The sequence below is a fragment of the Simochromis diagramma genome, unplaced genomic scaffold (assembly GCF_900408965.1).
Source record: "Simochromis diagramma unplaced genomic scaffold, fSimDia1.1 OVJJ01000596.1, whole genome shotgun sequence".
Taxonomy (NCBI): Eukaryota; Metazoa; Chordata; class Actinopteri; order Cichliformes; family Cichlidae; genus Simochromis; species Simochromis diagramma.
Window position 1 is genome coordinate 5,111,072 of NW_024387245.1, and position 17,142 is coordinate 5,128,213.

The window sequence follows — 17,142 nt, forward strand, 5'->3', positions numbered from 1 at the left end:
TACTGTTGAAACTGTTTCGACTGATTTTTAAGTTGGCCATAAATCTTGCTGTATTCTTTTCCAGTGTTGTGAAGTCTCACAATCACATTTCTCAACTTCACCAGCAATTCTTTTCCACGTGGAGCAAGAATGCAGACAGTCACAGCCCAAAATGACAAAGCTCTTATGTTCACAGGTCATTTTGTAACGCTGATCATGTATTTAGGCTCATTCAAAATCCCAGAAAATCTCTGGTTTGTTTCGCTGATCACAACTTTTCTAACGTGCAGTGCTGTAAAATAGTTTACGCCCCCTTTTTGATTTCTTTCTTTTTTCATTTTTCTTTTTGCAATATTTGTTACACTTACATGTTTAAGATCATCAGACATAATGTAATATTAGACAAAGGTCTAAACTATCCAACCATATCTAATCCTCTGTGAAAAAGGAATTAATGTCTTTAAAAGTAGATCTAATAAATCTGCATTTTGTATTTAAATCTTTGTCGAATATGACAAATATTGCAAAATAATAAAAAAAACAGGACAGAACTGTACATGTCAATAAATAGAAGTTCATTTATTTTTGATGTACTGAATTTCTACTTTGGGGTTTGTATTTTCAAGACAGTCTTTTAAATTGTTTAATGTTCATATGAGAACCCAAATTAAAACTTTTTGCTCAAATCATTATCTAACAGTCAATATGTACAGACAGGTTCAGGGGGAGGTACACCACTGAGCATCTGTTTTCATCTGTAAAACACGGCGGAGGTACTGTCATGGTTTATGGCTACGTTTAATTCAGAGGTGGTTCAGATCTTATCAGAAATGATAAACCTTTGAACGAGGACAAGTGTGGATTTTGAGCCATCATGCAATACAATGTGGAAAGCAACTGGTAGACAAAGAACAGAACAAAAGGTAGCTCACATCCAGTGAGGAGCTTTGAAATGTCCTTCGGGAAGCCTGGAGAACTTTTCCTGAAGACTACAAGGGTGTCCAACTCCAGGCCTCGAGGGCCGGTGTCCTGCAGGTTTTAGATATCACCCTGGCTCAACACACCTGAATCAAATGATTAATTCATTACCAGGCCTCTGGAGAGCTTCAAGACATGTCATTTAGCCATTTAAATTGGGGCAACCGTGGCTCAGGAAGCGCATCCGTAACCGGAAGGTCGCCGGTTCGATCCCCGGGCTCTCTGTCCTGGTCGTTGTGTCCTTGGGCAAGACACTTTACCCTACTGCCTACTGGTGTTGGCCAGAAGGGCCGATGGCGTGATATGGCAGCCTCGCTTCTGTCAGTCTGCCCCAGGGCAGCTGTGGCTACAACCGTAGCTTGCCTCCACCAGTGTGTGAATGCGAGAGTAAATGAATAGTAGCATTGTAAAGCGCTTTGGGTGCCTTGAAAAGCGCTATATAAATCCAATCTATTATTATTATTATTATTATTATTATTATTATTATTATTATTATTATTAACTCAGCTGTGTTGGATCAAGGACAGATTTAAAGCTGCAGGACACCGGCCCTCGAGGCCTGGAGTTGGAGACCCCTGACTTAAAGAAAGCTGCCAGAGAGAGTTCAGGCTGTGTTTTGTGTCCATGCCAAATATTGACTTTCAAACTCAGTTTTTTCCTCATGTGCTGTTTTTCCATGATTACCTTATTTGAATAAATCAATGCAGCTATTTTTAGTTTTCTAGCAAAATATAAAGAAATGAGAGGTGGTTCAAGATTTTAGCACAATGCTGTATTTTTCTGAATAACTCTCAGAAACACACAGTTTTCACACAAATGAAAATTTCTCTGACTGCAAACAGCACTGTGTCAAAAACACTTTTAAAAATAATCAGCTGAAGTGTGAAAAATCCTTTAAATTACGTGACCTCATATGATTTAATTAAACACGTCCAAACAGCTTAGAGCCATTCCAAGACCAGAGCTGTACTTTTTTTTGTCATTTGCTCAGTATGTCGCTTTCTCTCACTACCTTTTTCACAGCTCATTCCTTTTGAGGCAGTGTCACGACCCAACAAATGGAACATTATGGTCAATGACTCACAGGTGCTAATGAAAAGGTAAGTTAGGTCAATGGACTTTGAGTTGTCAGTTAAAAGCAAAGACCGCAATAGTAATTTACGGAGCTTCATCACTCTCGGCTTTTAGCTTGTCAAATACATTGTGGTTAGGTTACTGTGAATCGATGCTCTCAGCGCTTTAGAGTCACACCTTTGTTCTAGTTAAAAATATCCAGAGTGGAAATCCATTTTTCTCTTTCCTTGCAGCAGCTGCAGTACTCTACTATTCTGTAATGCTCTTTTTATTCCTCTTTTACATTATTTACCTTTTTTTATTTCTTCTTCTGGTAGTCACAGGGAAACAGCGGACCACATCGAGGCTATAGCCGACAGGGCAGTAAGAGCCTCAAAGCAGACCTATAGCTCACTGATGGATCTACTGCAGGACAACTCTACAGAGGAGTACATCAGGAACCTAATGGAGCAGTGAGCACAAAGACAAACATATGCTCTTGTAGACATGCACAGGCAGAAACAATGCTTTGTATGAATTCACATTCACATAAAGCATTCTACAACTCCCTGGATTATTGCGCTTTTGCAGTGTGTGTGTATATAACAAAGTGCACCTATCACTGTATTATAGCTCAAGGTCCTCTTCTTTGCTGCTGCCTCTTAAAGCACACTAGAGTTAAGGAGTAAGACATTTAGCCACAGGGAGACAGCTTCTCTCTACTGTAAGCCTATTGCTTTCTTGGATTTGCCACACGCTTGCTGCATCTCCTAGCGTGTGATTGCTCTGAGGATTATCCTGGATGCTAGACAGAATGATGCAAAAAGCCCTCCGGTGGCCATGATGAGAGCAAGAAGTGAGGAGCTCCAAATTGATTACTCCCTTCTACCAGTAGTCAGCTTGATTCAGAGGAGTTGTGTTCATCTTCGGAGCACTGCTGTATGTCTGTGTGCGTGCTCGCGTGTGTGTGTCTGCGTGCGTTTGTGTGTCGCTTTATAGGATGCAAAGTGAGCAGTTTACGCACAGATGGGCAGCATAAAATTGCATTTCCCACACATATTTCCCCATGTGGTGGCACTTAAGCAGATCAGAGGCATTTTATAGGCAGGAAGCTACCCAATCAGAAAATGACAAAGGTATTCAACCTGTCTCCAACAAAAGGTCTGTATCACTAGTACTCGGCAGCACTGCAACTGTTAGAAACAATTCACCTCAGTGTTTGTAATCAGCAACAGCAAAGGGGTAGTAGCACTTGTTCAGCACAACTTTGAGCTACATTAATGGACTTTACATTTTAGTGGGAAACTGCGTACTTGTTTTTACCTTCCCGCATGTTTTTTGGAGATATTATTACTTTCTGATTGAGCTTTTACATAAAGTAGAATGTTGAAGAATAATTTAAATAACAAACTGAACAGCAGTTCACTGCCCTTTCTGGTTTTTTGAACATTGTGCCTCTTCTGACCATAGTCAGAACCATCCAGTAGAAATGTCACCAGGTCTCGGGGCAATTTTGTACATCCTTATTGCAAAGTGAAAAGTTAAATCACTGAAAATAAGCAAAAAATGATTTTTAGCCAATGCTAGGTCACCGTTAAAAGCTTAAACCACAGCTTTCCAGCCAGTCTGTCTTGTAAAATCTGTGCAGACATGTAGTGTCTAGTTGAAACCCCAGTCATGTTTCAGATCTCTTAATAAAAGCAGCTACAGTTACTGTTGCAGTTTTTATTCTGCAGTCATTTTTTGCCCCTCCCTTTTCTTTTCTTTTTCTCACAACACAGAGTGATATATTTGCATAGTTTCACACTAGCAGGCTGTTTTCTTGTTCTGATGGAGAAAGGCTCCCTATAGGTTTAAAACATGCCTTTGAGGATCTTTGAATGAAGACATAAAAGTATGAAATTAATCACTGAGTGGGGAAAGAGATAAGGCAGAAGGGACAAAAATTAAATTTGTGCATTAGGTTGGGGCTCTTTGAGCCTTGCTATATTTAACGTAGTGACCAATTACAGCGGTACAAATGTATTTGTTGTTGGGGATATCTTATGCGGCCAGGTTTATTCTTTCATGGAGAACTTCAGGAGACTCAGATGTCTTATACACACACACACACACACAAGAAGTCTTGACTGCGGAGAATAAAAGTGTAGTGACACACACATATATAAAGCCATCCTGAAAGCTCTGCTCTGATAACACAGCGCATTCATACTTTTGCTGTATGTACTATACTACACACAAGCAATTCATGTGTTCATGTCACTCTCAAGATATTGTGCACAGTGCTGCAAGGGAGAGAAAGCAAGTTAACTATACAAGCTCTTTTCTCTAATGTTGGGGAAATAACAATAAACATGGAGGGGATGCGAAACCATGAGCAAAGGAAGAATTCTATGAACAGCTTTACAGAGATGCTCGAACCATCTCACACCATTTCTAATGCTACAGTCACATCAGGATAAACAATGGTTGGAGACTGGACACAACAAAAACTATTGCATTTAACTTAAGACCTCTCTGAAATGTTTTCCTGGAAGATGGGGATTAGATCTGTGATCATCTGCAGTTATTTGCACTTTCTAAAACGACTTTCACGTATCAACTGTGAGTTTGCAGTTGAATGTAGTCATTGGTAATCAGTTCCATTTTGTTTGCATTAATAGGGGAATTAATCAGTCTACAGACACAGAAATTAACATTTAAAATGTACCCTGACTGCCGTCAGAACCTCATGGACAGAAGCAGAAGTTCCTCCACAAATAGATGCTTCAGGACAGATACTTTAATGCAAGATGACATAGGCACATCTCTCTATAAACAGAAATATAACCAGAATACAACTGGCTGGTAACTGAGTTCAGTCCTCTATTGCAAAGAGACAAGTAAAACGAACTCCAGACTGCTTCACACTGACTGACATTTGTTGGAAAACTGTCCAGTTTTATAAATTAAACAGCAAATGTTTGCTTATTCTCTTATTCTCAATCGAAGTCCTATTTCTGCTCTAGTGTGACTGAGCCGCAGCAAGCAGCAAACTGCATGCTGGTCAAAGAAAGAGCATAAGTCACAAAGTCAAACACACCTCTTTAACACTGATGTCACCTACCATTTCCTCTCCCTCTGCCAAGTACCTCCTACTGCTGAGTGCAAAGTGAAGTCAGCTCTACAGGAAGAAGGGGGGTTTCTGAGACAGCAGAGAGAAGGGGAGAGACATCAAGTTGTTGTGTGGGTCGTCTTTCTTTTAAATTTAGAAACGAGGACCTCTGTATACATCCTGTACATTCTTGCAAATAAAGTCTAAAACACAAGGAAACTCTTTAACACTAATTTCACTGGTGCATCAGTTTCTGCAACTGTATCATAATATACAGAATTATATGATAATGTGTCTGGGTCAGATAGGTTGCAAAATAAATAATAATGTATGTTTCTCTCTGCATTTAACCCATCAACTCAGTGGGCTGCCACCAATCTAGCACCTGGGGAGCAGTGTGTAGGGACGGTACCTTGCTCAGGGGTACTTCATGGTAGCCGTTCAGTGGATTTGAACCCCCAACCCTTCCAATCATGGGGTGATCACTTTACCTACTGAGCTATTCCTCAGCAGTATAAAGCGGCTGTTGTATATAAGGAACCCATTTTTTTATTTTGACTTTTTGTCTTTTTAAGTTGGCTTTTTATTAAACAGGATAATACAGAAGGCTGAAATTTTGCTGCATGAGCTTTTGTGTCCACACGATTCAAAAGAAAAACATTTGTCTCACATACTAATTAAAAAAGCACTTTTTAAATTAGTTTCAAGATTGTTATTGCATTCAGTATTGCACGCTGTGATCATCTTATTATTTGGAAAATGATTTACAGTATATGTGACATTCAAATGATCCTGTAGTATAGTATCTCACTATATGAACACTTATAAATGACCCAGCATATTTTACATTAAAGCTGAAATAGACTAAATGTTTTGGACTTCAGTCAGTCAGTCAGTAAGTCAATCATGTTTTGATATCAGTATCACCATATTTTTATGTAAATGTTCTGTGAGAGAACTCCTGCACTGCATCTGGGAACCGTTTGCATTAGAAAATCTAGTTCATGACATGAGACTTGTAAGAGGAGAATGAAGAGAGAGAGACAGAATGTGCAGTGGCTTTAGAAGAGGACTTTCACCTTGGAAAGTGTGGTTAAAAGCCAATGTGAAGCTAGAAGTTAGCACTAGCACATTTTTAGCATGCATGTGCACGTAGGTGGTTGTGTAGAACAGAGACAAGAACTTTAAAAAAAAAACTTTTCTATATGTTTCCCACCTATCGGGGATATATTATATGTTTTGATACATTCTTACTGTACTTCTTTCATTTTAGAATCACACAGATGCAGCAGCAGAAGCAGAACCTGACGGTGCAGGTGAACGATACTGTAGCCGAACAGCTGGCCCTGGAGGAAGAAGCTGCTGGTTTAAAGCTTGCCTTAGGTAACATCACATCATCCTTACATCAGCTGGCTCTGACAGATGCCAGCCCATATCCGGAGGCTGATCACACTCAGTTCAACCAAACCAAACATCTAACCAACTTTACAACAGAGGTCAGTTTAATCTTCACTGCGATTTCAAGCATATTCTGTTGCATTTTGAACCAATAAATCAATCATTTCATTCTAATTAGTGTGGGTGCTGCTTATATAAGGAACCACTCTGGTTTGTTTAACTTGGCTCATATAGAGATAGAGGTATGGGGAATTGGAAGTTAATGTCACTTCGTTTTTTTCTCATTTAATATTTGGCAAGGAAAGACGCACACTGAGGCACAGGAGAGAAGATTCTGGCAGCTTCTGTTGCTCACAGGGCACATGTTGTTCTGGAGGGGGGGTGATTACCACAGCAGCATGTCTGAGCAGAATACACTGTTAAATGACCCAGAAATATGCTAAGGTGCCCTTTGTGTACGTGGTAGTTTAACAAAAGTAGAGAAAGCAATTTAAAAAAAAGATCTTTATTCTAATAGAACTGTTGCTTCTTGTTATCCCCTTTCTTGTGTAGTGGGGTGAGACCCTGGTGAAACAGACAAAAGAACTGGACCAGCAAGTTCAGACTCAAGACGGTCTCATTGCTAAGGTCAGAGAAGTGGTGGAGCCTTTACTACAGACAGTCAACAACAGCATGGAAAGCGTGAATAACGTCAGCAAGGTAACCACACTAAGTGTTTGCTAGTATTGATGGTTATTAGCCATGTTAACAGCATAGTTCTGTGAATTATTAAAACACAGACATGTATGTTAATTTATTGTTATTCTTTCTATGTTCATTCTATCACTACGTATAGTGATACAGCAAAACCTTAAACACCAAAGAAATGAGTCATATAAGCATATTTTTTGTTCTTCTTCTTCTTTGCAAGCTACATTTTCATTGTATAAGGCAAAGTAATCAATTATAGATATGCATGACAACACATTCCACAGACCCCAGAGTTTAGCGAAAAGTATTTACAAGCAACAATGTGCACGTAGACGTAAGGTACGTGCAATGTCAACAACGTAGGCGTAATGTTCGTCGTCGTTTTGAGATCAGCTAATACAAATCCATCCATTGTCTTCCGCTTATCCTTTTCAGGTTTGCTGGAACCTATCCCAGCTGTCTTAGGGCGAGGGGCAGGGTACACCCTGGACAGGTCACCAGGCTGTCACAGGGCTAACACATAGACACAGACAACCATTTGCACTCACATGGGCAATTTAGTGTTTCCAATTACCCTATCTATGGAAGGAAGATAGATAGATAGATAATTACAGAAGAATATTTTGTTACAAACACAATAATTGAACAAAATATAAAATGAAACACAATAAACATTATTGCAAAGATTTAATAAACTACACTTGACTTTACTGACTTCTTGCTTTATCCTCCTTCTCTTGTACTAAAGCTGCAAACTCAAGCTCAGGGAGCAAAAGTTGTGACTTTGTCATCAGTTGTGACAGGCAAAGAGGTGGAATCAGAAGCAATCTCTCTTCACAGACAACTAGAACGTAAGCCTCTATCTTTTTGACGTACATTATTGCTTTTGTTGAATGTACAACTAAATTATTTTGCTTAAATTGAAATGTCAAGTACTGAGATGAAAAGAAAACCACCGTATGACCCAGAGACTCGTGTATTAATATAATAGATATGTCATCACGGTTGTAATGTCTTGACCCATTTGTCACGTATTGAGCACAATAGCGGCTTCTGTAGAAAAACAGAAAGAGCCAGAATGTTTTGAGTCGTTCTAGCTTAAACTTCATTAATTAAATATTGACATTTATGAAACATAAAGAGAGTCTTAGGTTATTTTGTCTGCTTGGACAGTCAGTAATAGTAGAGAGTAATAAAGAGTGGATAAAAAAAATTAAATTCACCCAGTACACAGTGACCTTTTTAGTCAAATATTTTTTTAATCTAATACAACTTTGATTATGCCTTAATCCTAATAACATCCATCCTCTTGAACCTCCATTCAGGCATGGTTACACAGTGGCCCCGTCAACAGGCGCAGACCAAGGCTGCAATCAAGAAGGCAAGACCCTTGGAGGAAAAGATCCTGCCTGATGTCAGGAAGAAAGTCGCAGAGACCGAGAAGATGCTTAAACCAGCTCTGGAACACTCCAACATCTCAAGTAGCACGGCAAAGGACGCCGAACAAAAAGCGCATGCTGTGGTAAAGGTGTGAATACTTGTTTTTCCAACCATAACACTGAACAAATGGGATTATAAATGATGCATGTTAATTGGAGAATTGCTAATTTGTGGAATTGACAAAAATTTTGCAGTAAGTCAATCATTTTTTGTGTGATACACAAAACAAAATTCCTAATTTGTTCAAAAGTATAGCTTCTGATTAGATGATGTCACAAATAATAATGTTCCAGTTAATCTCACCCAAAGGCCTTCTAGAGTAACAACTCTGGGAAGTTATTTTGACTTTAAAAGTCCCAGTCAATGAATTAATGGAGAGCCGTAGCTTAAACTCAATAGTCACTGAGGCATAAAAACTGCATGTATAATATCACAAGTCAAATGTGAAAAAAAACCCTATGAAATAAGTTGTGTTTTCCTACTTTTTTGCAACGTTTTACACCAAGGATTAATTTAAGCTCAATACGAAGTGTTAATACAATCAGCATATTTGGCTCATATCAACACCCGACCAGCTACTGTGCTAATTCAGATGATAAACACACAGCCAAGATCAACCACCAATGCACTTTACAGCCACTACACAAACCCAACCCCAAGCTGTGTGCATGCATCAGTTGCAGATTATTGATTCTTTGGAGGAAGAAATGTAACGATCGCCATCTCTGACATTACAGAATTCCCCAGAAAATTTCTCATCAGGATTCCTTGAGTGCCACATCTCTCTACTACAAGTTCTCATCACATGATACTGCTGTTCTGTCAAGTGCTGATATTAAGTGTCTGTGCCTTAAGGCTAACATCTAATGGTGCTCTTTTGATTAGCTAAGTCTGTGCTGGTATAAATCTTAAGTTTGTCTACGAGGGCACCAGGTTCATTTTACTGATGGGAGTTTGACTGTTATGTTTTCACTCAGTTTTGACGTTTATTTTTACTCACTATCAAAAAAGGCCATATGTGATGCTGTCACATATTGCCGATCACAGCGGTACTTAAATGCTGATTAGGCGATTGTTAGCATGCTAACATCCAAAATAAAAAGCTAAGCAAACATTAAAGTAGCACTCACAATCCACAGATCCATCGATCTCTTAGTGGTTTTTCATAAACATTTCAGAATATTTCCAGTAGTCATTTGCTAACCTTTCCCTCATTTTTGTGTTTAGGAATCCAAAGCCATTCTGACCCAGGCTAAGCATACCAGGACTGCATCTGCTCACCTTAGCTCCAATATAGACTCTGCCTTAGAGCAGCTGTCAGTGCAGGAGTTGCTGACTGATAGAGCTAACACCCAGATTACCTCAGAGGTATTTAACACAGCCATACACATATTTGAAGGAAAAAATCTATGCATATCGATCTGTTCATCCTGCGTGCAGCTTAAAAGACTGTTTCTAGAGCATGTCTTGTAATTCTCAGCCTGGGGTGTCTCTGGCCAGCGTAAAGGAAGATATGGAAGCAGCCAAGCTCCAGCTAGAGGCCTATTCTGTTACACTAACTGAGCTAATCAGCAAGATTGGTAAGTCGCTACTTTTTGCTCTTCTGTGTCTATAAAACCCATAAATTTTCATTATACCTTAAATATCAGCCCACTAAAGAGCTCTGTGCCTTTTAATGCCTCATTAAACATGGAAATACTCCTCAGACCGTAAAACACGAATAACTGCTGTGCACAAGTCCGAGCAGCATTTCCTTTAGGTCTGACATATATATCTGACCTACTGTATGTCCTCTTTGGTCAAATCATTTTTATAATCCATTAGAAAGGTGAGGTTTTGCACTTTGTGGTCAGTTCTACTGTGCTTGAGAGAATAATCATCCAATCACTGCAATTAGGTCACGATGCTGGGTTATGTGCTGTTTGAATAAGTGAAGTAGGACAGCCATTAATAAACCACAGTCTAAAAAAACAGATCTTTTTCAAGTCTGTTATGCAGCGTTTTCTTTTTCTGTCCTCCCTCCAGATGGGGATGTGCCACTGGAGCGATTTCACCGGATCTTGAACGAGACAGCGCACCGTCTGAGCATGCTTCGTGGGAGTGTAGAGAGCCCAACGCTAGGCTCAAAGATCCAGAAGCTGCAATCGGCCGCTAAAGAGCAGCAGAGCCGTCTGTCCCTCATTGAACAGGACATACAGGAGATCACGGAGGAGAGAGACAGTCTCAGAGACATTGCCTTAAACCTGCCCCAGTCCTGCCCCGAGGCAACCGGAGCAGGCAAAGGATAGATGCTATAGATGACGAGCATTACATCATTGATAGCTGAACATCAGAAAAGTCTGGGATGATTTTGTTAAGAGAAGGAGTTGCAGTGATTTTGTGTTCAACTTCAGAAAAAGTCTTTTTAGATTTTTCCTTTTTTGCCCCAAGGTGCAATTCATTTCACCTCCACAGCAGACCGACACACACACACACACACACACACACACACACACACACACACACACACACACACACACACACACCAGCCAAAAGCCCAAGACTTCTCCACTGCCTCCCATGATTTATAACCAATCTTCCTTCTCCTTCTTGTTTTTATCGTTTTCTTTTTTTTTAACCCAACTCTCTTTTAGTAACAACATCCGAACTTCAATTTCACCATGAATAATAAGCAGCCATTCTGAACTGCTGGAGTGCACTGTCAAGTTTAAAATAATGCTGATTTTCCTTTGTGGGGCTAAAAGGTGTGTCTGAGTGCTCCTTCAGACTGACACATTCATTTACACTTGAGCTCTTTTTCATCACCATTGCTTAATTAACAATTAGTCCCCTTGGCCTCAGTGGAGTTCAGGTCAGGCTTCGACAGCACAGAACCTGTTTTCAGGATTATTACAGTGCCTACCTCTCTGTTTTTGCAGTTTCTCAATATTTCTGTCTTTCTGTGCCTCTGTCAAATGGACAAACTTTGCTTGGAGTCACGCTTCGTCACACTGCGTGGCTCCTCATGACTAAAACATAAAAGCAAAGGGTCTTTGCGCAAGTGGTTCCAGCAAGTTCATTAGAAAATGTAATAATAGTTTTGCTGTTGGTCTTAAAACATGCGATGATCACCAAATTACTGTTAACAAGTGTTGGTTAATTTCATTAACAATTTCAGATGTTTTCACAGCTTCAAGTGTCGTTTCAGGGTGAAGACAAAAATAAGAAAGAAAACTGTAAAGTGTCATACTTGAGCCTGAGTCTAAACACACACTTTTACAGATTGACTTATGGAAGTGCTCAATAATGCCACTACTGGTACCAGCTGTAGCTGCACATGACATTTATAATTTAACAAAACAGTTGAGAACTGTGCTTTTAGTATTTCAGATTTTTTTTTCTTTTTATTTAACTACAATAACACGAGATGAGATTTAAAATCTCTTTTGCAAGAGAGTCGCAGCCAATGCTTGGGTCATTACGCATTACTTTACTTAAAAGAAATGCACTATGTTAGCTAATTACTTGATTGAGAAAGTACACTACTCATTATACAGCTACTCTTTAAAATAACCTGAAATGCATCTTCACATAATTACTAGTTAAAAATATAAGCCTGAGGCTACAGTCCCACACACCAATATAAATCCCTATTTGAATACAGAAACACGAGCAATCTTTCTTTTACTTTTTACAATATGAACACAAAACCAACAACACAAAGCAAAGTTTAAAATCCAATCAAAGAAACTTTAAAGTGATGGCCATAACAATAGAAATGAAAGATAGAAACATTGGCTACAATGCTACAAGCCTGAGTTTGCTACCTTTTGAAGTGTCTGGCTGCGGGGCTGGGGCTGGCCAGCGCTCAGCTTTAACATCACTCTGGGTTCTTCGCTAGCTTTGTGTTAGCATGCTGTCTGTGCAGATGGCTGCAAGGAGCCAACGTTGTGTTTCTATTCTGGACTCAGTTTGCGTTTCATTATCGCTTGTCCTTTCATGCAGTAAAAACAAAAGTTATCTTCAAAAATGTAGACTACACCATTTTCCACCTCCCAGCACCAGAAACTGAAATCGGCTGATTGTAGCATGTTGATTTTTTCTTTTCCTTTCTATCTGCCCGGCAGAAAACTGAAGAACCTAACAAGACAATAGTAACTGTAATGTAATCACTGAATCTTGCATCATGCATATATTAGTGTGTTACTGAAAAATATAATGAGATTAAAGCAATAATGCTGTTAACATCTTTTACATACAAGTATGATAGCTAAGGTACATATGTAGATTCTGTCTAAGATATCATTAAAAACAGATTCACTTTACTCTCATTTGTGGCACGTAAAAATATCAGTGTGTAAGGATTATTGTACTCCTTCATAGTTGTATACCCAGCTACATGTTATGGCCTGTTTACAGCCTGACTGTGACACATAATTTGGACATTGAGGTCTTAAAAGGTCCCAAAAGATACAGGTTTGGATTTTTAAAAATGGTGCAGGAACCTTGTGCAAGACTTGTAAAGCGATGATAATGATGAAGCGAAGATATTATTTAAAAATTACATTGTTCTGCTTTTATGAATGCTCAGTCTAATCAAATCAAAAGTTATACCTGTTTTTCATGCAAGTGCCCCAGTCACATGTCTGCTTGTAATAATTGTAACAATGCCCGAGTGTATATGGCCTGAACCATAATGCAATAAAATATACACGATACGTCCGTCTTGCATAATGTATCGAATTCTTAGTGGACATTTTTGTGTTATATTGTACAACAAAGCATAATGGAAATGAAAGGGCTGCTCAAAGCTGAGTAGATGCGGATATCTGGAAATGGGTGAGTAACATTGATGAACACAATAAAATTAGAAAAATGGGTTTGTTTTATTTGTGAATTTACTTTCCTTCCTTCCTTTCCTTTGTCTGAGTTTTCTGTGATCTCTAGAAGTGAAACAAAGAGAAGTCACTAATCCAGCAGCCTTGGAAGGAAGAAGGTTTCTGAAAAACAATGAAAGTGCTGAAGTTCTTAGCTCCTTTAACCAGAACCATTTACCACAAGCCCAAGTCTAGACTAAGCCTTACAACTGCTGTAGTGGATGACAATTTGTTTTTGAAAGGGGGAGTAAAACTCCCGGGAGTACACTTAAGACCGATGAAAGGAAAGGTTCAGCAGAAAGTGGATCAAAGACAAACTCATATATGACACTATAACTTTAGCCCTTTAAACAAACACATTTTCTCTTTGTACAAAGTTGTGTTACTGTTTTTGTTTGTGAGCAAAACAGTCTCCTATCACTCTCTGGTGTCAGGACGAAACATAAAGGCCAGTGGTCGATTAGCTTAGCTTACCTAGTCTGACTCTTCACAAGGGGAGAGGAATCACCTGCCAGTCCACACTAACCCTCACCTATCTACAACTCTTTACTTGTTGTTTGCTTGTTTTTTTTCCCCAACAACAGATCAGCTTTTGTCTTAAATAAAATAAACATTTACAGTTAGGTTTATACATTTATAGATACTCAAGTATTTTTGTTAATTATGACTCCTTACATCACCACAGTAGATTTTAAACAATCAAGGCCCAACTGAAGTGTTAATTGAAGAGGTTTCTTCCTGTTAAAAGGGAGTTTTTCCTTCTCACTGTTGCCAAGTAGGAGGTCATCTCATTGTTGGGGTTTTCTCTGTATTATTGTGGGGTCTTTACCTTACAATATAAAGCTCCTTGAGGTTACACATGTTGTGATTCAGAGCTATATAACTAAAATTTAATTTAATTTAATTTAAACATATGGACTTGTTTCTAATTCTTGTATGACAATCCTCAGTTATTGTGTATTTGTGGGTCCTTCTCAGTTTTGTCTTTTCTAACTGAGAAAACACGCTCTATTGAATAGAGATTAGGTGAATGACTTTGTCGCTGAAGAATATCCCATTTCTTTGCCTTGAGAAACTCTTGGGGTTTTTTTCAGAATGTTTTGGGTCATTATCCATTTGCACCGTGAAGGGCGCCTGATCATTTTTGCAGCATTTGGCTGAATGTGAGCAGAGAGTGTAGCCTTGTACACTTCATCCTGCTATTCCAAGCAGCATTCAAATCATCAATTCCTTTCTTGAATTTACACTTTGACGAGAGTGTTCTTGATGCGGCTAGATTAGCGATCAAGGCATTTTTTTTTGAAGGGGAAGGAATTTTGCTGCCATCTACTTTTGTTGTCTCCTGTGGTCTTCTGCGCCTTTTGGCTCTGCTGAGCTGGTCAGTGAACTCCTTCTTTTAAAGAAAAACGTTCCTTTGGGATTTTCAGCCTAATGTTTACCTCCTTAACTTTTTCTTTGGACCTCATATTTAAAGTTAGAGTGAAAGCTACTGTGGAGGAGGCGTGGTCCCTGGCTCAGCTGCAGGGGAGGAGTGAGTTCAAGGGGGCAGTACCAAGGAGGCTGGAGGGACAGGTGGCAGCAATCGGTCTAATGAGGCTTCTCCCTTTATATACAGCGAAGCCAAAGACCAGAGGGAGCTGTTGACCGGCTGAAAAGTTGAGGAGCAGGGTGTAAACAGACATGAGTGTCACATCAATAAATGCTTCCCAGTAATAAAACCATATTCTCGTGGGGTCAATTTCTACAGAATCCATTTTCAAATCTTAGAATTAACTCTAGATTCATATCCACTGTGGTGGTTTACAGATGCATAAGAAAAATAAATCTAATTTATAATATATAGTTTCATCGTTTTCATCTGAATAAACAGGAAAGTAAAGGGTCTTCCAAAAAGTATGGTTTAAGTGCTCAGTGCAGTTGTGAAGCCACCATCGTCTTTATGTAAGGTAAGTATGTAAGGTGATGTAATGTGCTGTCTTTCATGACAGGAAAATTGCAGTAGAACATCTAAGTACTTTAAATTCAACATTATGCAATGCAAGATAATGGGTCGCCCACAGATTACAGAGTCTAATGGAGAGTCTATTCTACTCAGCAATTTGGTCCCAGCACACCAGCAATGAAAAGTGCAGATCCTGTATATCGTCATGTAATTTGTTTTTAAAGTAACGCTTCTTTTTTTTAGTTTACAAGGTCAAAGCTCCAAAAACTGTGTTTGTGTTTAACACTCTACAGTGATAATCAGTTTTGTAATTAGGATTACAAGAAGAACAGTGAAACTATAGATCAATATCCGAGTTTTAAAAATAATATGACTCAAAAACTCCATCATAGGGATGATCACAGCTCTGGATTAGGAATTAAGGGTAGTCAATTCCACTCAGTTTAGCAGCTAAGCAGCGATGATTAGCATTATCATATGAAAATGAAAACAAATTTCATGACTGCTGAGAGGTAGCAGGGAGACAAAGAATATCACTGAGTCATTACAGTCATTACAATATTCATACAATTATTCATATTGTAGGAAATATTGTGTATCAGTTGATATTAGCTGCAGTGAGTGCAGGTTGGAGATCTATTTAGGAATCAAATGTCAAAAAAACCACTTTTGATACTGAAAGAGTTTTGTTTATGATCCCACATACTGCTGCACAGGAGTGGCCCCGGGGATAATTTCACAAAGGATTAATCGAGCAATTAAATTTTGGATAGGAGAGCCGATAAGATCACACCACTGCCATGTTTGCAAGAAAAACAATTTATTAAATTTGCTAATCCTAAACAGATTGTAAATGCTTACATAATCAGTCTCTCTTGAGTCAGCAACATGTGCATCATCTAGTGGGAGCTGTAAAGTGGCAATATATGAATCCTCATTTGGACAAAAAGCTTCTTTTCTCAAACTGGACAATGAATGGGGTGATTTTGAACTTGAATGAGTTTTTGCATACTGTCATGAACAATCTACCGCTCATTCCACTGCTCTGCACTCCTCTGTCTGCCCATAATTTGTTCTGAGCTTTGTGTTTAATGTACTTATTGTGTAGATGTCTAATCATGGCTTGTGTGCATGTTGCTCAGTTTTGTGTCTTTAAAACCCCGTCAAAGGTTAAGCACTGCAAATTAGCTTATGCAATAAAAGCTGTGGTGAGTGGGCTGGTGGTTATCTCTTTCAAGATCATCATTTTGTGGATCTCTGTGCCCCTTCCAGTGCCCCAAATATTTTAAGATTGCTCCCTAGATGTATTTTCTTAGGGATGAGAGGAACAAAATTAATTCCCTTTAGTTCAATCTCTCATTTTTTCTCCACACACACTTAATGACTAACCCCAAAGCTTCTTTCACATGTTGTTTGTATCTCTTAGTTCTTATCTCTTAGTTCTCTGTCTTAGAAGGAAGGGTGGTAACATTGATGAGTGTGAGTTTTAGAGTGTGAGCATGTGGCTATTTTCCTTTTTCACTTGATACTTCTATTGTAAACAAGCTACTATATATATATATATATATATTTTTTTTTTTTTTCAAGCCATGTCGATGAAAACGGACTCACCGTGAGCAGGTGCTGGAGGTAGACGATGTTAAATTGGTTGGAGAGGATGTAATGCATGTCATTAAAAAGTTCTCATCCAAAAGGAGTGGTGTTCAGTGTGG

The 17,142-nt window shown here is 38.9% G+C and overlaps 1 protein-coding gene across 1 annotated transcript in view; it reads left to right on the forward strand.

Annotated features, from left to right (window-relative positions):
• lamc3 (laminin, gamma 3) overlaps positions 1 to 13,490 on the forward strand; it is a 136,249-nt gene extending 122,759 nt beyond the window's left edge. The window contains exons 20-28 of the mRNA XM_039999894.1: positions 1,981 to 2,057; positions 2,349 to 2,483; positions 6,378 to 6,600; positions 7,055 to 7,201; positions 7,941 to 8,043; positions 8,518 to 8,720; positions 9,860 to 10,000; positions 10,113 to 10,212; positions 10,658 to 13,490. Coding sequence (XP_039855828.1) covers positions 1,981 to 2,057; positions 2,349 to 2,483; positions 6,378 to 6,600; positions 7,055 to 7,201; positions 7,941 to 8,043; positions 8,518 to 8,720; positions 9,860 to 10,000; positions 10,113 to 10,212; positions 10,658 to 10,920 — 1,392 coding nt within the window. The 3' untranslated portion in view covers positions 10,921 to 13,490. The remainder of the gene's footprint in view (positions 1 to 1,980; positions 2,058 to 2,348; positions 2,484 to 6,377; positions 6,601 to 7,054; positions 7,202 to 7,940; positions 8,044 to 8,517; positions 8,721 to 9,859; positions 10,001 to 10,112; positions 10,213 to 10,657) is intronic.
• The last annotated feature ends 3,652 nt before the right edge of the window (positions 13,491 to 17,142 follow it).